Source organism: Canis aureus, chromosome 30 (genome assembly GCF_053574225.1).
Source record: "Canis aureus isolate CA01 chromosome 30, VMU_Caureus_v.1.0, whole genome shotgun sequence".
NCBI lineage: Eukaryota > Metazoa > Chordata > Mammalia > Carnivora > Canidae > Canis > Canis aureus.
The window spans coordinates 13,147,002-13,170,798 of NC_135640.1; the positions used below are offsets into that span (position 1 = coordinate 13,147,002).

The window sequence follows — 23,797 nt, forward strand, 5'->3', positions numbered from 1 at the left end:
CCCTTGAATTCTGGGGTCCTGAGTTCAACCTCCATATTGGGCATAGAGATTACTTAAAAAAGAAAAGTTACAATTACTTCAAAAGATGTTTACATTTTGATTATAATTTGGAAGGTTAAGGTATGGGGTTTTTTGATGGTAAAGGTGATAAAGTATCACATATTTAAATTATTTAATTTGGAGGCGGAGTTCATGGGTTAAAATATTAAGGACAATTTCAGAGTACAGAAGGCCTTATGTTATTTGTTGTGTTTCCAGTGGTTCATTTTCTAGTCATTAGGGTTTCAAAAGAAACCTACTAGAAATGAGTTTATTAATTTGGTTTTCTTCTGTCTTTATTTTCATTTGTTATTTTGCTCACAACCTTGAATTTATATGACCATATAATGCCATCGAGGCTATTTTAATTGCCAGTCTTGACATATTGCCAGCTCTTATCCTTGTTAGGAATGTGGTAATCTGTTTCTTTCAAGTATTTACTTAGATCAATTAATTATGATTGTAGGAGCTGTCAATTATTTATACTGCTTGGGAGTAAAATATATGTCTCTTGTGTCACTTATCATGTAGTATGGTGCTTATTTCATACTCTCTTCCATATTTCCTTGCTTTTTCAACATGTCTATAATCCCCTCAAATCCTAGAGTATTGCATAATTACTGGTTGTGGTTTTTCCTTTACTGGTCATGAAGCTGTAAATGCCTTTCCTTTGATTTTTTTGATTCTAAGTGAAGAGAAATAACATTATTTTTGTTACTTAAATGTTTCAACAGCATAAATAGTTTGATTAATAAAGACAGTAAAGTTAGTAACCTTAAAATGTATTTTCAATCAGAAAAATTAAACGTGGTTAATTTTTCCTCATATGAAAACCTTTCATTTTTTGAAAATTAAAGAGGAAATTCTTATGCCTAACACAAGCACAAATTTTTCTCTAGTTCTGACCTTGAGGAGACCAAAGAAAAACTTAATTTGAGAAATGTGTGATTAAGAAATGCTGCTATATCATTTATTTAATGACATCATTACATTAAGTGATATGTATCTCATATTATTATATGTTCACATAAACTTCTCTTTTGGAACCCTGAACTTAAAATGATGAAACAAAATAAAATAGCAAGTAGAAATATGATCCAGAGTAAGAGCAACAATGTGTTTTTAATTTCATTATTTCTTGCCTTTTAGTATTTAGGCCAAAGGGGCATTTGATGTTTTGTCATGCCTTTTTTTAAAAAAAAAACTAATAAATAATTTGTCATATGACTCATTAATTTTGTTGCTCATTAAGACCATGGGATTGCTCCATGATGCCTGTAAGTTCAGGACTTCATCTCTACTAAATCATAGGTCATTGTTAATTAAAAATAAATAATCGTGAACTTGAAGTGGGCCTGTCATTTACTTTCCTAGAGATATCTGTGAAAAGAGCCAAGAAAGCATAGTTAGACCTAGGGAAAAACTGTTCTATAATTTCTTTAGCAGGAAAATGTATTCTTGAATTATTGTTTGTAAAGTAAATATTCCCATTTTGATAATAAATAATATCATTTATTAATGATAAAAGTTAATGATAACTTTCATTATCTCAAAATTTCATTTATGAGAATTTATGAATTTCAGTTCTTTGAGATTAAATACACATGATTAAGGATAGAAACATTGAATTAACTTAGCATCAAGCTTACTCTAAAAATCCTGAATTTTACAATATGAAAAAATACATATTTTTGTCCATAGGAAGTTCTATTGATTTTAGAAACCAAACTTTAATGAGTATTTTAAATTATAATGTCACTGAGTCTGCCTCCTTTAGTCAAAATGCATTATCATTAATTGCAGGTCAGAGAGTTATACACTACTTTTTGTATGTCCTCCAAATAGATGAGAAAGTATAGAAACTTAAAAATTGATAGCTGAAGTTGTCATTTTTTATTTAGTTTGTATTGCAACTTATAAAGAAATGTTGATGTTGATAGGGAACTTGCATATGTCAAGGAGCCTAGCAAATATTTAGAAAACAGGTGTATCAACATATTTAAAATACAGACAAAAGTTTTATGATAATCAGGGATTTTTATTGGCTAGTTATAAACTCCTTGGTTCAAAACTATAGTAATAAATTTAAAAATAGTCAAAAAAGCAGATGTTACAGCTGCTCTCTGTGGAAAAACAAAACCTCGTACATTTGTTTAATATAAGAAATGTTGCTGTTCCAACTGGGATATGTTAAAGGATAATAATCCAAATCCAGAGGACTCTTTGTTTTTATTTGAGTTCCTTAAAGTTACTAATGACTTTATGGTTCTTTAAGTTGGTTTAGGATATTTTCAAAGACCAGGCAGCTACCCTTGTCCTGAGAACCATTTGTTCCTCATTATAAGCAGGGGTCTTTCTTAAAATCTCCAGAGAAAGCATTTGGCCCTCTTTCCCCATAAGACGGAGTGTGTTTGATTCCATTTTGACTATTGATCATTTAAGTTGTATTTTCATCTGTTCAATCTTAGATAATTTACTAAACTCAGTAAAATTATTGATTACATTTAGCTTGTTTTTCTTTAAGTTTATAGTCATAAACATGAAACATGGAAGCATCAGCTCAAATTCATGATGAATTTTATAAACTTCCAAAATTTTCCTCAGAGAAGTTAATTCATGTTCATTTCTAAGGTGAGGACCTGTACCTGCTGGGCCTTTAGGTCATGACTCCATTTGGAAATAGACATGATTTGCTAACTCCTTCAAAGCTGATGACTAGGTTAAGTAGGAGTAGGGGCTTTATTTAGGGCACTGATCTTCACACCAGAATTTCTGTACGTTGTAAAAGTGCATGGGGCGTGCTGGTTTTGCATTTTCTAGATTCTAGAGATTTCTAGATTCTCACTTTCTCTCTCTAGCATTCCTAAAACTGGCATGCCAGAAAATGTCCTTCTGTGGAATTCCCTTTTCTTTCCTTGACTTTCATATTAGCCCTTCTTGCACTTTATAAACAAAAAACATGCTGTTTAGACTTCCAGAATCTTTCTGTGGTGACTGTGGTGAACCTGAAGAGGTGTGGAAAGCTCCTTGGCAGCAAACACAGGACTAGTTCTACCTGCCTTATTTCAAAGCTGAGGGGACCTCAAGGCTGATCAGTAAGCAGCAACAATAAGTCTCAAGCATAAAAGCAAATTGCATGAGGATAAAATTGGGTAGGAGTTGGAATGAAGGTGCAAATTCAAGGAGATTGAAAAATGAATAATGTAAAGTTTACAACTTAAAAAGTGTACCTATGTATTTATGTGCATTTCCATGGACCATGGTGGGCATCTAATCATGGTGGTCTTTATGGTTCATCAGATGTTCTCAAGAAGCAAGAGCAGTTTTCTTTTGAATTTAATGTTTATGATAGGCCAGCAATTTTAAATACTGTAGCCACTTAAACTTTCAAAGACCAGTTTTGAAGTATGAGAAGAGTACATGGCCTTTTAAATTATTGGAGGGGACACCAGTAAAATGGTTTGTGAGAATCAATGAATTAGGCCTTCTCAGGTATAGTAAGCTGACAGCATGTCAGACGTTTCTTAATATTGAAAAGAGTTATGATCTTATAAAAGGAATTACAAGGCAATCTTTAGCTGTTCTGAACTAGGACCTTTGGGAGGCATCTTTGGCCAGTTTCTAATTGCTTCGCTGGCTCATTGCCATAGTAGCTCTCTAGGACTTGGATTAGTCTTCTGGATTGTTGATTGCAGGTGTTCTGCATACAGTAAATGCACCTGAAACTTACACTGGGTTCAGGTGAAGAGTGGTGGAACACGTAGGTACCGTAGGTACCGTTGGTAGCACCGAAACAACTTCCATTACAGTTTCCAGGGACGTCTGGGTGGCTCAGCGGTTAAGTGCCTGCATTGGCTCAGGGTGTGATCCTGGGGTCCCAGGATTGAGTCCCATATCGGGCTCCATGCATGGAGCCTGCTTCTCCCTCTGCCTGTGTCTCTGCCTCTCTCTCTCTCTGTGTCTCTCGTGAATAAATAGATAAGATCTTTTTAAAAAGTTTCCATTTCCTTTTTTTTTTTTAATTTTTATTTATTTATGATAGGCACACAGTGAGAGAGAAAGAGGCAGAGACACAGGCAGAGGGAGAAGCAGGCTCCATGCACCGGGAGCCCGACGTGGGATTCGATCCCGGGTCTCCAGGACCGTGCCCTTGGCCAAAGGCAAGCGCCAAACCGCTGCGCCACCCAGGGATCCCAAAAAGTTTCCATTTCCATTACCTGATATAAAAATAGGTTCGGGGTACCCAGGTGCCTCAGTTGGTTAAGCGTTTGTGTGCCTTTGGCTCAGGTCATGATCCTGGAGTCCTGGGATTGAGTCCCTGCATGGAGCTCCCTGCCTCCCCGCCCCAGTAAAGTTTTTTAAAAAGTTAGGATCACATACTCAAGTAACATTTAGCAATGATTCATAATTTGAGATTTTTATTTTGATAGAGCATTATTTTTATCATGTTCAATATTTTTTTCCTCTCAAAGTTCTATAAGCTTAAATTTTATATTTCATAAAACACTGAGTATAACTGGTTTAGATAGCATCCTTAACAGAAGTTATAAAATGATTTGCTTTTCTACTAATTTAATGTCTAGTAACCTTTAGTCAGGTTTGTTAGCATGACTCCTAGTTATCAGCAAAATGAGGTCTTAAACTTTGCCAAGGAGCTGAAGGTTGATTGAACTCTCCCAAGGGCTCCCTAGTTTGTTAGGGAAGGCAGCTCACACAGCTACATAGTTGCATATTTGTTATGTTCCTTGGAGATTGAAAGCTCTGTTAGATACTTGGTATTATATTCTGAAGCCCCCAGACAGCTTGTGATAGGGAAGATATAAGGAATTAACAGATCTGAAAGTTATTATGTTGGGAAGTAGTCACAGTGATTTAGGGCAGATTGTCACCAATTAAAGACCCTTTTTGTTTAGTTGATGTGTCTCTGGGTATGCTATTTAGACTTATTTTTTTTCCTATCACTATTCCTTTCAGTTGAGGGAGGGGGTGATGTTATAATTGGCAATCTTAATTATGCTGCACAAAGATACATTAGTGAGAATAGTTTTTTGTGGTATGTTTTTTAATCCAATAGCTATTTTCTCCAGCTCTTCCCAATTACCAGGGAGGTTTTAACGAGATCATTTTAAACTGTGAGGATTTTTCTCCCTTGAGACTGTTAACCATTAGACTTTCCATAAAATGTGAAAACTCCCTTTTAGCTGTTCTCCTGTGTAGCTGCTGGCATCTTGGGCTTGAGAGGGTAAAGAAACACCTGGTTTTTTGTTTGTTTTTTTACAATCACCTTTGTTTCCTTGCAAATACTTTAATTAGAATACATTCCAGTCTCAGGCACTTTAAAAAATGTGTCTTTATGAAAATAGTTGCTTCAAGATCTAGCCTGGCTATGTCCACTAACTCACTGTATAACCTGAGTCCTTTTAATTTCTGGACTTTGGGTCCTCAGTTGTAATTGGGGGTGGGGATGGAAGTGGAGGAGTTTGTACTTAGGTTATATGAAGTTCTGATATTATAAGCTATAGTAATATAGGCCAATGTTAAGGCATTATTTTAAACAAGGGATGAAAAACTCCTCCCATTTCACTTCAGTGTGATGGGGAAGACTGGATAATTTTGAAATGGCACCAAAGTGGAGTTCTCTTATCAACCACCAAGGAGACAAAGTCAGGTCTGAGTATCCCTCTCCTAGAAAGCCAGTCAGGTTTAGTGCTAAAAATGCAAGCTTTGGTATCCAACCGAATCCAGGTCCAAATCCTGTATTTATCACTTCTTAGCTTGCATACAGTATCAGTGCAGGAGCTAGGGAAATGTATTTATTCACTCATATGTCAGTTTAACACTAGACCTGAATTCTGCAGGACAGTCCCAGATGCGGAAGTGAAATCATATCCCCTTGATCTGCTTTGCATATTAAACTTTTGTCTAATATTTCAATGGAACAAAGCATTCTGTGATGAAACAAAAAGAGCAAGAGAAAAATCCTGAAGTGCTTTGAAAGCAGCGATCAATTATGTGTTGTTTATCCTGTTAGTCACCACCTCTAAACACAATACCTAGTACTTTTATTGAATGAATTAATAAGTGAATCACAAATCCTTAAGAATTTGATGACTCAGCATTTTCCCAGGGAACTTGATTATGCTTTAGCGATTTTGTAAACTTCTGACAAATGTGAACTCACTTATTATTCTAATCATGTAATTAACATTTAATATGCTATTGATTATCTTACACTTAAATAGTAAATTGAGCTTAATTTATGGCAGTCCTGAGAATTACCCTATTATATTTTGAGTTATTTTATTCTGTGAACAAAATAACCGTATGAGTTTTTACTATCATTTGCTACTGTGGATAGCATCACAATATACCAGTTATTAATGGTCATATATATCACACATGTCCAGGCATATATAAATTCGTTTATATTTGTCTATATAATCAAAATATATTAGTTTTGTTTCTGATTTTAATGGGTTAAAATGATATAACATCCATCAAGCTAACTTAAAATTTGTAATTATAAAAATTATAGATTAATTGATCCAGGGATATTATCAGTTAGCAGTTCTAATTTGGAACATAGTAGTATAAAGGTGTGAACAGGTAAAAATCAATCCTGTGTTGAATACTAAGGGGGAGAATTTGAAGCCATTGTATTTTTTAATCAATAAAACCATTTTTGTGTTATCCCTCTACTCTCGAATTATATCACTCAAACACACACACACACACACACACACAAACACACACAAAGTTATCCTATTTCTCCTTAGGGAAAGATGTATTTGTATATTGTCTGTCTGTCCTCTTATACCTTCCTCTTATACCTTAAAAATGGTGTTTTCGGGGATATCTTTTTGGCTCAGTCAGTGGAGCCTATGACTTTGATCCCAGGGTTGTGGGGTCAGGTCTCACATTAGAGATAACTTAAAAAAAATAAAATCTTAAAAAAATAAAACAGTAATAAATACAAATGACATGTCTGGTTACTCAAATCAGAAACCAGGATATCATTGTTGACATCTTTATTTCTGTCAACTTCAACCACTCAAGAGGTCATTTTGACTTTTACCTCCAGTATATACTTCTGTGCTCCCCTTTGCACCAAATCCAGGTTACCATAATAGTATAAAACCATCATTTTTCCCTTAATCACTGCAATAGTCTGCTAATTGGTCTCTCCACTTCCATTCTTATTTTTCTCTCCATTTCATTCACAGAGTGGCTATAATGAATATTTAAATATGATAATTCCATCATGAGACAGCTCTGCTTAAAAGCCATTGAAGTGCTTCCCATGGGAATTGAAATAAAAGCTGATGCTTTATCGTGGCTGCTGTGTACAGCAAACCTGACCCCCATGTACCGTGCCAACCTCGTATTGCTCGCTGCCAAACTGCCCTACTACCCCAGGTCTCAGTCTTTTCAAGTTCATTTACTGTACCAAGATTTTTCTTCAACCTGTGTTATTTCTGCCTTCATTGCACTTCCCCAGCCTGAGTTTTACTCATTTTTTTAGGCTTCACCTTAACTGTTATTTACTCACTGTTCTCTTACCTCCAATCTAAACGGTATTCCTCATTAGTTTCTCACATGCCATCCTATCCTGTTCCTTCAAGGCATGAATTGCAATTACAGTTGCATATTTGTGTTGGTGTTTATTTGAATATTATCTGTTTATTCTCTAATATCTTGAGCACCATGAGTATAGGACTCTTGCCAATTTTTGTACTGTTTCATATAATGCCTAGCATTTCGTATATAATACCTATTGTAAACATTTACAGAATGCCTGCTATGTCTTGGGCATTGTTCTGGGCACTAGGTATATAGAGTGATAAAGACTATTCCCTGTTCTCTTGGAGCTGACATTTGAATACAAAGAGCCAGACAATGAATATATGAGCATATTCCTTTGATCAAGGACTCTGTCAGTGCCGGACACTAAATACAAAGTTGGAGTTTATCAAAGAAAGAACACATGCCTGTCTTGTCCCAATCAGGGTCCCATGGTTCAGATAGCCTCATTCTGTCTGTGTTTTTTTAACCCTGCCAAGCTATTCCTGAGTGTGACTTCGCTCTGGCACTTAGAGGCCTTCATCAATGGCATCCTTTGTCCTCCTTTGCATTTGTACTGGCAGCTGAGAAATTTGGCAATTCCTTGTGTAGTGACTAACAGTAATACCTCTTTGCAGATGTAATGCAGCATATAAATGGCAAATCCTGTACAAACACTAAATAATTAGTCTTCATAATAACTCTAACAAGACAGAGTGTAAAACTCTCTGTTTTGTATGGAAATAACTGAGTCATTGTGAATATACCTATCAAAATCACAGCACAGTGGAAGGATGTGATGTGTGTTGTGATTCTGAGATTCCTGACTTCTAGGTTTTTTTCAACTGCTAAAATAAACACATCTATAAATGATACCATGTAAGTGCTGTTTTACAAATGCCATATTTTCTTCATTCATAATTTAATTTATAGTTGAGTATAAAGTATGTAAAATGCAAACATCTAATAAGCTAGAACCTATAATTTTAGCAACGTGACTTATTTTGGCAGTACATTTTTTTATGATACCCCCGATTCAAGTCTCCTGAATATTAGGTATTTAAATGTTCATCTGTATTGATGTATACTTTTCTCTAGAACACATTACTGATTCTAACTTCAATCTGGTGTGCTAAGCTTGCCTTCTCTTTGTCTTGATGACTTAATACCATAGTAATAAATGTTAAGGAATATCTTGTACTGTGTTCATTCCTGAAGTGAAATGATTAAACCATGAGGCATGGACTGCAGATAGCCATGAGGGCTTTTCATAGAGAGAGTCATTATGGTGTGCATATTTCTGCAAAATAGGATTGTGGCTTAAGCTTGGACTCAACCTGAAAGTTATTCTGTTAAGCGACCAGGAATGGGGTGCCTTCATTGCTGCAGCCCAGCAGAACACAGAGGAATGTAACTGTCTTTACATAAGCTTGTTCTTCCATGTTATATAAACAGATAAAGTACTTATTTTTTTTTATTCCAGTAATAGCTTCTTCTGTTCACTATGTTCTGTTAGTTAGTTAAAGTTGCATGGTGTTTGAAATCCATCCATACTATATAACTTCTTCAGAACGTATAATTTGTTTTAAAAAAAGTACTGTTTAAAAAAAATGTACTATTTCTTAGGATACAGCATAAGAGGTTTGTGAAATCTTCAAAAGCTCCAGTAGTTAAGAAAATAAGTGCTTTTACCAGCATATTTTCTTCCAGGATCTTAACCAAAGCATAATTTAAGTTTTAAAAATAAAGCTGTGTGCTATAAAAAAAAAACACAACTGGAAGATGACATAATTATTGAAGAGCAGTCATAGATATATTCAGTGCCAAATTTTAGAGTGAATATGTATCCTTTAGGAAACAATTATGGCTAAATCCTGACTTTGTACAGAATATATGTTGGGGGTTTGCATCATTTAAAAAATCAAACTCCTTAGCTTTAGAAGATGATGGGATAAGGTGGATAATACCTCACAGGATATTATTTTACAGGTTATCATTTTAGTATTCCTCTTCGATGGGTTAAGATATTTTTCTATAAATTTGTCCTTCTTATTGGAATGTTTTTAAAAGTTTGGAATTATTCTTCTAAGAAATGTTAAAGTGGGGATCCCTGGGTGGCTCAGCGGTTTAGCGCCTGTCTTTGGCCTGGGGCGCGATCCTGGAGTCCCGGGATCGAGTCCCGCGTCGGGCTCCCGGCATGGAGCCTGCTTCTCCCTCTGTCTGTGTCTCTGCCTCTCTCTCTCTCTCTCTCTCTCTCTCTATGTCTATCATAAAAATAAATAAATAAATCTTTAAAAAAAAAAGATAAGTTACAGTGTTTTGGGGGCATCTGGCTGGCCCAGTCGCAGGAGCACACAACTCTTGATCTCAGGGTTGTGAGTTCAAGTTCCACGTTGGATGTAGAACTTAATTTTTTTTTTAAATAATAAGAAATGTTAAAGATTCTTGAACACATTTGAACCTCAGATAACATTTTGTTCTTCTGGATGATGCTGTGAGCTTACTAAGGAGGAATGCAAGTAGTTACAAAAGCCTTCATGATATACTTTGTTATCTAGCTCCTAAAACATAGATCTTAATATAAAATAACTTGCAGTGAAACTATTTTGTTGCCATTTTCTGACAAGGTGAAGATTAATGTTGTCTCTTGACAGACATCAGCATTTATGTAAAAGTCACTGTAAGAAAAATACCAAAGTTGTAGTATAAGTGCCAGACACCAAGTATGTGTTCAGTATATATATATATTAAATGGAAGAATGATACCTATTTTGACATTAGATAACACTTACTTATTTCAGCATGTAGGTGGGCATCTCAATAGAGAACTAGAAGTATCATAAAAGGGAGTAATTTGTTCTCTGCTCAAAATTAAAGATTAGGTAGGCGATAAGTAATTTTTAAAGCAATTAAGGTGGATAAATATAACAAGCATGCTGTGACTAAACATCTATATAGTTCTTGTCTTTGATAATACCCTTCCTTTTTTATTTTCCTCTGATATACCCTAATTTTAAAGGACTTTATTGATATATTAATTTATTTTCCCAGTTGACAGTTTACTACTATTTGCTGCAGGGTTTACTTGACAAAGTAGTATTTTAAGTAGAAAAGAAAATCCTAGAACTGCATATTATTGTCTTCTCTTTTTTTCCAAGATATCTACTTCTAATTAGCATGCTTATATTTAATTAAAACACTTATTGTACAGCTCTTTTAGTCATTTTGTTGTTGAAATAAAAGCAAATTACTGAGAAGAGTTAGCACAACATACTAATCTGAATGATGAGTTGTAATTCTCAACATACCACTGAAATTTTGAAGTGGCGTCTTCCAAACATGGAAAAATCTGAGAAAACACAGAAATGCAGGAAATATTCAGTCAGTTGACTGTCAGAAGAGACATTTCTCATTCAACTTCTGTCCCAATAGAAAGAGGCTGAAATAGTAATTGTATCATAATATTTATGTAGTTAGAATTGGGAACATTGTGTTCAGATATGACCAGATAGGTGGGCAAATTGATAGAGAAAAGGTCTTGGTGGATGAAGAGATCTGTGTTCTAGCACTGCTGCTAAATCTTTATAGATTACTTATTCTTAAAAGGAAACAAAAAATTCACATTGTCCTAGTCTTATTATAGGCACTAAGTAAGTGGGTAGTTGGTGTGGCTCCTTACATAGCAAATGTTCAATAAATGCTGGCTATTGTTAGCATTGTTTCATTGCTCACATTATCATTGTTATTATTTATGTGACATGCTTCTCTCCTCTCTGATGAGCCTTAGATTATTTAATTTCTAAAAGAAAGAGTTTGGATCACCCATCTCTCAGACTCCTAACTGCACCAGGATTCTGTGATTCATGAAGCAGAAGGCATTGTAGTTCACAGATTATCACCACATGATTAGGGAACCAAATTAATTTGAGGAGCACTTGAGCCTTACCAAAATTAGTTAGTCATGAGACTGCAGTACACAATGAACAATCACTGTCAGGCCTTCTGCAATAACGGGGTGGATTTGTTGGAAATATAATTGATGAGATAGGTAAATGACATTTTATAGTAAAATGTTGGCATGTTCAAAAAAAAAAAAAAAAGCACTGCCTTGAAAATGGGGTATCTTTGTTTCCTTCTCGTCTCTTCCTAACAAATAACACAAGCTAGTGACTAAGTTTCCTGGGACTCAGTTGCCTCTCTTTAGGGGATGGGTTAAATATTGTCAAAGACCAGTGCCTATTCTATAATTTTATGTCTTACTCAGTTCTAAAATTTCCCCCGGGGTCTTAGATGAGTATTATAAATATTAAACTGTCCATAATACTTGAAACAGTTTCTACTTAACATTTTTTTTCTGTTGCCCTGTTTCCTCAACATTACTCAAATAGATTGCAAAGTCAATGCTAAATTTTAGAATCTTTTTCTGAAAACATTTATCTATTTTGAGAATCATATTGAAATTGTATACTTTTCAGAAAGACCAATGATTGTATAGTTTTGTTTTGATTTAAAAGATATCTCTTAGTCAACTATATTTTTAGACAAAAAAAAATAGTTCAAAGGAGATTCAAGATTCAATGATTCAATGAAGCTTATAAGTTTTTGGTGGGGTTTTTTTTCCTCCTAATTTAACAGAATGAAAAAGAGTGAAAAGCAGTTAAACCAAATTCTGTGTCCCAACCTGTGAACATAAAACATTATATACATGTGGAAGAAATGTAATATTAAGATAAACAGTGGTTTGTTTAATAACTTTTAGGTGATACCTACTTGGATACATTATCTCTCTATATAACATATATATGTAATATATATGTAATTCATTCTTTTTCAAATCCATATATAATCTTCTTTTCAAAAATTAGTTCCAGACTTTAGAATTTCATACTATTCATACTATCAAAAGTATGCATTTTGATTAATAACAATGTTAGAGAAGGAAAGATTTTTTTTAAGAAAAATGAACTGTGTTTGAGAATACTTATGGATACCATTGGCAGAAAAATCTGCCAAAATGCTGCCAATCATTTGAACTCAATTTTTAATTACTTAAATATGGACATAAATTAAGCAAATTGGATTTTAACTAAAAGTTCATACCATTTTATAATATGACATGTAATTTTCCCCCCAAAAGGAAGTGTTCAAGACGAGTACAAGGAAGAAAGTTGCTTTTATAGAAGAGAGAAAAAAGTCTTCAATTCATAACTCTGCAGGGCTGCCTGTAGCCATAGGCAATATTAGGGTTTTATTCTTTACAGCTGCAAAAGTAATTGCATGAGCATTATCTAAGCAACAATCTTTAGTGGATTACATTTTGTTAGCTTTTCATTCTATACTGTAAAAACCCAAAAAACATAGAAAATGAAAAAAAACCCAACCTTGATTTATCTTAGACCTTTGATATTTCTGAAAGACATTTTATTTATTCATTGGTTTATTTGAGATATGATCTCAATTTGTAAATAAGATATAATGTTACTAAGTTTGTTTTAAGCTCACAAGTAGAAAAAATTGTACAAATGGTTTATTTTTACTTGAAAAGTATTGTCCTTTTGCGTGTTTCAAGGGTGTTAAAACTTCAGAGGTGTTATCTTAGATTAATAATGTAATCCAGTAAAGGTTCATACTACCTTACCTTCGTTAAGGTCCATTCATTTGCTTTTTCTATAAACCTTAGGTTTTATTTGTAGTACATTCTTAATACCTAATCATAACGTAAGTTTTTAGAAACAAGTCTTTAAACCCTGTTGTTTTACGTTGTGGTAACAGTAGGTGGAGTTTTCAGTTCAACAAGGTTTACTTTTGTGTGCGTGTATTTTATTAATAAATATTGTACAGTATTAAAGTTAGAATTATAACAGTATGGTGTAATTGATTTTTCTTTTTCCTTTTACCATTCTTGCCTTAAGAGGACTACATCTTCCCTTTGAAGTCTTATTTTCCAAGTGTTAACATAGTCATGTTGTGCCCAAATTGTCTCAGTATGCAGATAAAAAAACAGTTTTGTTTGAGTGGTTGTTAAAACTTACCCAGATGTGTACACATACTTAGCTGGAGTAGAAGAAAGAAAAGTAGACAATTAAAAGAGAAAAATACAGAATTTTGTAAGCCTGTACATTTGTTTGAGGCTTTGAAACCAAAATATAAGCGTGGCTTTTGAAATAATAGTTTGAGGATAAGTTTTTTACAGTGTAGTACTTCATGCATGGAAATATTTCTAAATGTCATTGGAATAGAAGGACACCATTCCGGTACAAAATTGTACCAAACTCTGAGTTCACTGGATTTCAAATGATAAGTAACATTTATCACTTCAAATCTATGCACTTAACATATCAATGAACATTCTAAGTACCATCTAAAATAAGATTATGGAAATTGTTTGCATTAATTATGCACTGGGAGAAAATGGAGTGGGAGAAAGATAATGTTTTTAGGTTTTGTGTTGAAGTATGTATCTCCATGTCTGCTTTGTAAATGTGGAAAGGGAGAGTATGTTCCAGTAAACAGTGTAGCTATGATTTAAGACTGATGCCAAAGAATTCATGATTTCTTGATGTTTACAAGAAACAGAGGGCAATTTTTTCTGTACGAGCCATTTTTGAAATACAAATCTGGCTAATTTTCCACATTTTATTCCAATAGTTACAAAGTGAATGATACTACTTGTTTTATAGTATGTTAATATCCAGTTGAGATCACTGTATTAAACTTTTCCTCCTCTAAATACAAAGTTAATAACATAAATACTATTGATAATATCTCTCACCCTGATGAGGTTTGAGGATTCAAATAATATTTATCATACAATAACTAAAAACACGGAATATAGAAGATGCAAAGTGACATGATCAGTAGCAGCACTCTTTTCATCCTTGGCTCCTTCTCACATTTGCTTCACTCAGTGATAAGGGAATAAGACAGTATTTTGAACGTAGTCATTTTGCAAATATGTCTAATGTTTCTATAATAAGCATTTTTAAATTGTAATGATTATATTCTTTTATACACTAATATTAAATATCTTTAAAATAACTCTCAAATGAATGCACATGTGGAAGTCTTTTTTGGTTTGTATGTGTATGTAATTCACTTACTAATAGAAAGCATCATCCCAATGTGTCATATAAGTAAAAGGACGTTTCAGTTTTATTCTTTAGCACATTAGCACATGGATGGCAAACTGTGGGCAGGAGGCAGAGAAGAAATACCAAAAAAAAAAAAAAGAAAGAAATACCAAACACTAACCGTGAGAGCATGAAATAGCAAAATACACTTGTCCACTGACCCATCGAGAATATCAAATTATCCCTGTTGTGTATGCTTAAGGCCAGACATCTTTATTAAGTTGCATATGTCTCTAAGTAGATATAGATTCTCCAAGATATACTGAGATGGGTATTACTAATAGTTTATTATAATAAATGTCTTTTTTGCTGGAGTTCAGAGATAAGGGCTATATATTTAACAATTGAGTATAATGATTTAATCTTGTTCCTGCAGTACTACGGGATGACTTCAGACAAAATCCTTCTGATGTCATGGTGGCAGTGGGGGAACCTGCTGTGATGGAATGCCAACCCCCACGAGGCCATCCTGAACCCACCATTTCGTGGAAGAAAGATGGCTCTCCACTGGATGATAAAGATGAAAGAATAACTGTGAGTGTTCAATTCAGTAGTGGGGAGTATAGATGTAACTATCTTCACCAAAGAAAAGAGAGAAAGGTGTGAAGTTGTGTTTGTTTTTTTATAAAGGGTTGCAATTATCTCCCATTTTCACTTCTTTTAGAATAAACATATTTCCATTTTCCCTGTGTTGACATGAAAATGAGTGTGGAAAATGTATGTTACTTAGTTTGGATATTAGTAAGAGAAAACTATAACTTCTACTTTAATGTCTTAGACTTAACACTTTTACGTATGATTTAGTTGTTATTATAATTCAAGGCATATCACATCTCCATATGCTACAGTAAAAATTGTTAAAAATTTGGTAATATAGTATGTTTCAGAAGGCCTCCTAAGTCACTTCAGGTTTGTTGGTTTTTTTTTTAATCTCTTTCTCCTTTTCAAATAGCTTGTGTATTCTGTAGAATTTATTATTTTTTCTGAAAACTAAAATCTCATTCTGAGTGATGGGTAATAATGGATTTATCTCATTCCAAAATAAAACCCTGTGACTAGATTATTAGATTTCAAATTCCTGCTAGGATACAAGTAGAGAAGTCCACTCTCTGGACTAACAATGCATTTTCTTCTTGACATCAGTGAGTCTATATGACTTCTTTGCTTTTTCTTGGCTTTCTTCTATCTTGCAAGGTATTTGCTAAAGTAGCAAAATAACTGAACTCTCATTGATTCTGTGGTTGTACAGGACTGCCCTTTACGAGCTTCTTTGTTTTGCATGTACGCTCTGTCCTTTACAAATTCATTGGCCAAGGTTTAGAGATACTCAGGAGAATGTGTTTAAGGAAGAGTCACAGCTAAACATGTAGAAGAACAAAGTTATAACCAGACTATATAACTTTAATAAATGTTTGCTCTGTTTCTGAACAACCTGTTAGCAAATTAGCATCAGGATTAAATAGTGAAAAAGAAAATTGAGAAGGTTATGGTAGACAAATTTTAGGGACCTTGAAGAAAAATACCAAGCATTTTCCCTGCAGTGATCTGAATTACAAGGAGTCTTTCAAAGGATTTTTAGAATCCTAGCAGTTGAGGTAAGAATAACCCAGCTTATATTTTTAGGAGGTGCGGGAAAGTCACATGGCAAAGTGAACTATGTGAGAAACACTGGTTTGGGGAGGTGAAGTCAAGAGCACAGGGGCATAGAGACTATGGGAACAAATGCTTCTTTTATTGGTGATGACAGATTCCTTCTAGATTTATGTACAATTAAGATAATATCTTTGCCTTAAAAACATTTTAAGTCACCTAATGACCACTATCTGTAATTTCCATTTCCCTGCCTGAATGACTCAAACACATTGAAACCATTATTACACATTTTCTCCTTCAGATCTTTCCTGATTAATTACCTATGTATGTTTAATACAAATTAATGCTAAGCTTCTCAGCATTGGAGATGTAGCGTTAAGCAGAAATCCGTGAGTGCCCTTCTGAAGTTTATACTCTGTGAGTGAGTATACAGGTAAAACCAAAATAGGTAGTATGCTGAACTATAATCAGTCCTATAGAAAATACTAAAGAGGTAGACAGATTAATTAAGGTGGGGGTAGGGTTTCAGTTTTAAACAGGAAGACCAGAGAATGCTTCTCATAAAGACCTGAAAACATTAAAGGAGAAGAATACACAAGTATCTAGAAAAGTAGGCAGACAAAAACAAGAAGTTTAAAGACCCTAAATATGGGGCCTACCAAACACATTTTTTTTTTTAAAGAGCAAAGTGGTCAGTGAGGGTTGAGCAGAGGGGAGATTGGTAGGAGATAATATTGGAGGAACAAGTAGCCAGACTGTAAGACCTTATAGATCTTGTAAATAGTTTGGCTTTTCCCCTTGAGTGAAGTGGAAAGCATCAGAGTTTTCTCAGCAGAATCCTCTGCTGTCTTGAGAACACACTGAAGGATTATAATGATTAAGCTAAGACACTAGTTGGGAGCTTTTGCAATAATCTAGGCAAGATGGAAATGGTGGTTTGGACCAGTCTGCCAGTCTGCTAGGAGGGGAAGTAGTGAGGAGTGGTTAAATTCTGGATCCACTGTGAAGCAATAGCCAACAGAATTTGCTAACAGACTGGATGTGGCTTGGAGAGAGAGAGAGAGAGGGAGAGAGAGAATGAGAGAAGAGTCAAAGCCTACCTTAATTGATTGGTCTGAGTAGTTGAAAATATTGAGATGCCACTGAATTTAGAAAGAGAAGATTTGGGGTTGAAAGTATCAGCTCAGTTTTGGACATTGTAATTTTGAAATTCTTATTAGATATCCAAGTATAAATGTCAAATAGGCAGTTTGAAATATGAGTCAGAAATTCAGAGTTGAGGTTGAGGCTGGAGAAAAAATTGAGTTGTGGTAGACATAGCAAGTACTCATTACTATGCAAGCCTCCCCTCCTTCTGGGCAGATGAAAAGACTCTGCTTCCCAATTTTCTTGCTGTTGGGAGGGCCAATCTGACTGGTTCAGCTTCATGGGCTGTGAGTGGAAATTAAATAAATTGAATACTAGTGAGTGAGCCTCCAGCACTTTCTTTCTTTGCCATGTGGCAACCAAAAGAGGACACATGTTCCAAGTAGTGCAGTTACAGCACAGACACTCAAAGAGCCTGGGTCCCTGAGTTATGGGTACCAAAACTTTCCACCCCACACCTCTGTCTTTCCATGATGGACATCAAATTAGTGAGAAATCTTTGTTGTATTACGTCATGGAGCATTTCTTACCACAGACTAATGTATCTTATCCTGATGAGTATGGGAATCATCATCATGCACTTCTAAAAACACTTCTAAAAACAGAAGACTGAAGTCACCAAGGGAGTGATTATATGCAGAAAGGAAAAGAGGTCCATCTTTTAGCCCTCAGGGAGAAGAGGCAGAAAGTGCAGTGGAGACTGAGAATGAGCCGTGGAAAAGGAAGGAGAGCAGAGAGCAGCCGAGCAAAGATAGTGTTTTAAGGAGGTGGCAGACTGAGCCGAGCAAAGATAGTGTTTTAAGGAGGTGGCAAAGACTGAGTCAGTTGCAGCTGGTTCATCACATAATAGAAGGACTGAGAATTGACCATTGGATTGAACAACCTGGTGGTCACTCATTGATGACCTTCATAAGAGCAGTGTTAGTGGAAAAGAGGGGTTGAAACCTCATTGAACTGGTTCAGGAGAGATTGGAAAGATAGAAATCAGACACAGAGCATCAACAATTCTTTTTATAGTATATCCAATGTAGAAGATAATAAAGGTGATTGTAGCCTCATATTTTGAAAGTTCAGACTTAACTCTTAATACATGTGTATCTATGCTTTTTCCATGATATTAACGGTTTAGAACTGCTATGGCAAATTGGATTTTTTATAAATCCTCAGAACTTCCTATTGTATCACATATTGAATTTGAAGAGATGTCATGGTTTATGCCAAAATGTTTAATTTATTATTGGGTCTTTATTTATCCTTTGCTGTGCAGGGGATGCTGTCTTGTCAATACAGGGCACCGGTTCCCCTAAATATTAGTACTTTCAAATCAATATAAGAGCAACCTCTGATCAGGAATCAAACAATTTAAAGTTGCAATAACCCATGACTATGAAAAAATGCCAAGATGTTAATGTATAAATAATCTTAAAATCAGATAAAGGAAAAAAAATCAGTTAAAGGCCGCCAAAATGATGATCCACGATAGTGTTCCATATGCTAGAAAATGGTAACATCTGAAACGTACTATTTCTAAGACCATCTGTGTGTTTTGGATAAATTATGACTGTTAAACTGATAAAACACTTAGAGGTAAAAAACATACTTATACATGCAGGGAGATGAATAGATTAAAATCAGCAGTTTGGGTTCAGAATTACTGTTCTTGTTTAGATCATAATTGTTTTTGTTTTCCTTTAGGCGAGACTAAAATTGAATAATGAAAACAAAAATTTAAAACAGAAACAGAATGTCTACTGTCTTTAACAATTCTCTTTTTCCCCGCAAATTGAAAGTAGATTCTTAAGAGATATTGGGTATTAAACATTTTATGTGATTCTTCTTTCCTAAGCTTGTTTTCAAATAATTGTTTTCATTTCTGTTGTTAATGTATTTTGCCAAATGTGTTGAGTACAGATGAACAGGAGATTAAAGCACATAATATCTTTATGAAAGGCAAGTAAAGATTGCACAGTTATTGCTACAGTTTTGGTTATAGGAATTTCTAGAGTTCTTTAATGTGGTGGCTTTCTTTGTTGAAAATGTAAAGTATGACTCTCCCAGCTGTGAGAACAAAGACACACCCTTCAAAAAAAGGGCAAATATGTAATTGAATTGTAGCTGCACCTGTATTTTTGATGTTAAGTCATTTCTTTTTTACATTGACCTGGATTCTGAGCCAAATTTCAGATCTATAATGATTATAAACCAGCAATATATAAATAGCATTTTCTTATTTTCCTACCTGACAGGAGAATCTTTTAGAACTCTTTTGGCACTTATTTCTTAGAATAATTTGAAGGAAGACTTAGATGATGTTTAGTCTTTCTTCCTTTCTTCTACTTTTTTTTTCTAGACATGGGTATTTAGAGTTAGAAATGGAAGTAGTATAACTGGCAGACTGGATTAAATAGATTTACCTCCTATGCCTGAGAATTAGTCATAATCCTTATAATTAATAAATGAAATTTTCTCATAGAGATGAATCAGAGGACCAAAACTTTTTTTTTGGTAACGTAGAACATTTGGATATACCTTATAAAAAATGATATATTTATTTTATCTCATCACATTTCAGAAATATTGTGCTTAAATTCAAGATGATTTTGTAAAGTGAAAAATGTATAATGCTAAAATTAGGTAAAAAAAAAAAAAAGTATTGAGCACTTTGCATGCCCCAGATACTCCACATTATCTCATTTAATTCCCTTGAAAACTCCATGAAAAGCATTTTTTTTCCCTTATGACACACTTATACTTGCTAATTAGTCTCCTAGAGACGATGATTGCGATGACGATGATAATGATAGTAAACATTTACTATAGCACTTGCTATGTACCAGGTCCTGTTCTAGGCACTTTATATGTGTTGACCCATTTAATCTTGACAACAACCTTGTCAGATAAATACTAAAATTTCACTAATATAGCAATTAACTCTGAATTGGCTGGGGGACAATTATGTGAGGGTCTGTCTTTTGCTCACTAATAACATTTTCTATTAGGATCCTATAGGTTTTGCTACATATATAATGACTTTCACTTGCAATCAATGTAAATTTCAACTAAAATGACAGTAACCTTTAATTTCTGCGGTAAAATATTACCTTTAGGGCACATCTTGCTGGCCTAGTCAGAAGATCATGCAACTGTTGATCTCAAGGTTATGAGTTCGAGCCCCGCATTGGGAGTAGAGATTACTTAAAATAAAGTCTTTGTCAACATGTAATAAAATATTATCTTCATGTTTATAATGGTCTGGGGAGATAGTTCACACAGTGAAGGTTATGGTGGCCTTGAAACTAGGATTGGTACATTTAAGAATTGGTCTAGGTGCACCTGGGTGTCTCAGTTAGTTAAGCAGCCAACTCTTGATTTCAGCTCAGGTCATGATGTCAGGGTTGTGGGATCAACCACTGTGTTGGGCTCAGCACTCAGTGTGGAGTCAGCTTGAGATCTCTCTCTCTCTCCTTCTGCCCCTCCCCCTTCCTGGCACGTACTCTCTCTTCTAGCTCTGGAAACCCTACCTCAAAAGGTAAGAGGACGATAAATAACTTCACCATTTGACATTTAGAGAAAGAAGGATTTATATTAAAAAAGATATTTTAAATCAGTGAATTATTCACCTAATGGTGTTTTATAATTATCCAAATTGTGGATTAGCCAGATTCAAATATAATTAGCTATACAAGTTTCAAAACTTATTGCTGAAAAATTAAACAATTATAATAAATTATATAATGAATAAGAAATGTAGTTAAAGAAAATATTGCTGATGTTGTGAGTTGGCAATTTTGTATAGATACAATAAAATATAATAAAAACTAATACTGCAGCAGTAAAGTATAAATTGTGAGATCTACCTGGACTCAATTTTGAAATATCAGAGTTAGTTTCTTCATAGTAACCTTTGACTGTCATTTATCCTGAATGATTGCATTTTACTAGTTAAGAGAAAAGCTTAAAAAACATTCATCTTTTCATGTTTGAAATTCTTAGCTTTTGAGCTAAACTTTACTAATGAATAAAACATGCTTTTTCCATTCTCTTTGTTTGTGGCTTTGTGACATAAACATTTTTTAATCACTTGTGTTATTCTTTGAGATAGACTGTACCTTGAATTTTTAATTTTTCTTCCTGTTTTATATGCTATAGTAGTATGCTAGAAATATTTTATATATCTTAAAATTTTTTTACTTAATTGAAAAAATTTAGATGATGGAGAAATAGTTTAATTATAAATTATTTATTTCCATTAAAGCCTCCGTCAGACTGGAAACCATTTTATTGTCAATTTCATCTACTTATCACATAACTATAGTAAGATTTTTTCATTCTCCTTTGAAAAAAGTAGAAAAAACATTTATTGCATTAGTGCATTTTACATGATAAGCAAGTGTATTAACTTTTTCTTAAGGTGACTTAGATGGGATGGCCAGCCACACTGGCTTGCTGGGGACTATCCTGGTATTTGCATTAAAAATCCCTAGTCCTGGGAAAACCAGGACAGGTGGTCACCCTAAGCCTAGATTGTAGGGAACTGATTTATATATGAATGAAAAATTGCATTCATGCAAGGTAAGTAAAAAATGATTAAAATATAAATAGATCAGTCTTCCTGTATCATTTCTTTCATAAACCAGTTAAGGATTTGAAAATAGGGAATGAAGAGACAAAGTCAGTTATACATTCCCATTCCCATGCTGGAGAGGTACAGTTGTTAGAATGCAGTATGTCATCAGTTCTTTTTCTAGTCCTTTTCTGCTTCCTGTGTGTCTTTGTAGGTTTCTTTGATTTCCCTCCTTGGTGTGATATTTTGGTGAAAAGCAGCTGACTCACATCCCATCCAAATCCCCAGTGTCCTCCAGATCCTTCACGAATTTGGCATTCAGCCTCTCCTTGCCAATTACTTCCTTTCCCCCCAATTCCCACATGTCTCCTTCCTAAGCCATCTGCTCCTCCTCCCTTCCTCCGATTAGTGCTTTCCTCTTCCTATTTCTTTTATTGTTCAATGTCTGCTGCTTCCTTTTCCCCTCTCTTCCCCTAGAGGAAATCAGCATACTTAATGTAGCTGATGTCATTGGGCCTCTTTTCCCTGAGAAGTTAAATTTGTGTTTCTGCAAAATAAATATGTAGTTCTGTTGTATGGAGATCAGAGGAAACTGGTAGAGTCAACCAGATTTTTTTTCTTGTCCATCTTAGAGAGTCATACATATTACATATTTTATATTTTTTAATATAAAATGATAATATGATAATTAATAAACAAGAAGTTTATTAATGATTTAAATCTGAGTTAAGTCAGCATAAATCTATAATATGAATTACTAAAGTACTAAAGTACTAAAAATGAAGAAATGAGTTAAGAAAATAAATTTATGTGTACTATCCTGCTCTCTTAATTGTCACATTTAATAATTGAAACACAGCAGATTAATAGACTAAAACATGGCCTTTGGTATTAGAAGACCATATTATAACTTTGGGTTTCAACACATAAATACACGATCTTAAGGACATTTGATCTCTATAAATGTCATTGTTACCACCTGTGACATGAATCGTCTCTTAATACCCATGTTGGTTCAGTGGTGGTGTTGTGGAAATCCAGCGAGGCAATACATGTTAAATGTCATTATAAGTGGTGACACACTCTCTCTGTATATATAAGTAATAGATGTTCTAGTTGTTACTGTTGTTGGTATACCTGCCTGAACTCTGGATATATTTAATTACCAAAAACTCCATAGAAAAGGAAAATCAGGAACTGTTTGTGTCATAGCAGTTTTATCTTTTTTTGAATAAAAAAACAAAAAATATAAATATATATGAAAAGAGATCTAGCATTTATTTGTTTCATCTAAATTTCTATGTATATCTGATTCAACACTGGAGGAAATTTCATTTTCTACAGAACCACCAAGAGCATTCAGTTTAGGTGAATACTAGGAATAAAGTATTTAGACTAATACTGATACTAAGAAACAAATTTGAGTCCTCTGTACATCTTTATTGTGAAATACAGTGATCAACAGGGAATTCCACAAGAAAGTTTAAGGCCTAAAGCCCTAAGACATTCACTGTGTGTAACAAATTGACTTTTCTTCCATCCATGTAGTTATGTACAATTCTTCGGGGAATTAAGAAATGCTGTGATTCAGATGGGGATGCCAGTTGAGCAAGACTGGTTTATCTTCCCAAGGAACATCCTGAATGTTTCCTGAAACTTGTAATTCCACTTAAATAGTTAAACATATATTCATGTTTGGACACTGAAACTAGAAAAAGGAAAGCCACGTGGTCCAGACCCACTTGTAAAGTCTAAATACTCTTAT

The 23,797-nt window shown here is 34.2% G+C and overlaps 1 protein-coding gene across 7 annotated transcripts in view; it reads left to right on the forward strand.

Moving 5' to 3' along the window:
- Window positions 1–23,797, forward strand: part of ROBO1 (roundabout guidance receptor 1) — a 1,120,933-nt gene that overhangs the window by 963,968 nt on the left and 133,168 nt on the right. For all 7 annotated transcript variants that reach the window (XM_077878763.1, XM_077878768.1, XM_077878765.1 and 4 more), the window contains one exon: window positions 15,106–15,263. In XM_077878763.1, coding sequence (XP_077734889.1) covers window positions 15,106–15,263 — 158 coding nt within the window. The remainder of the gene's footprint in view (window positions 1–15,105; window positions 15,264–23,797) is intronic.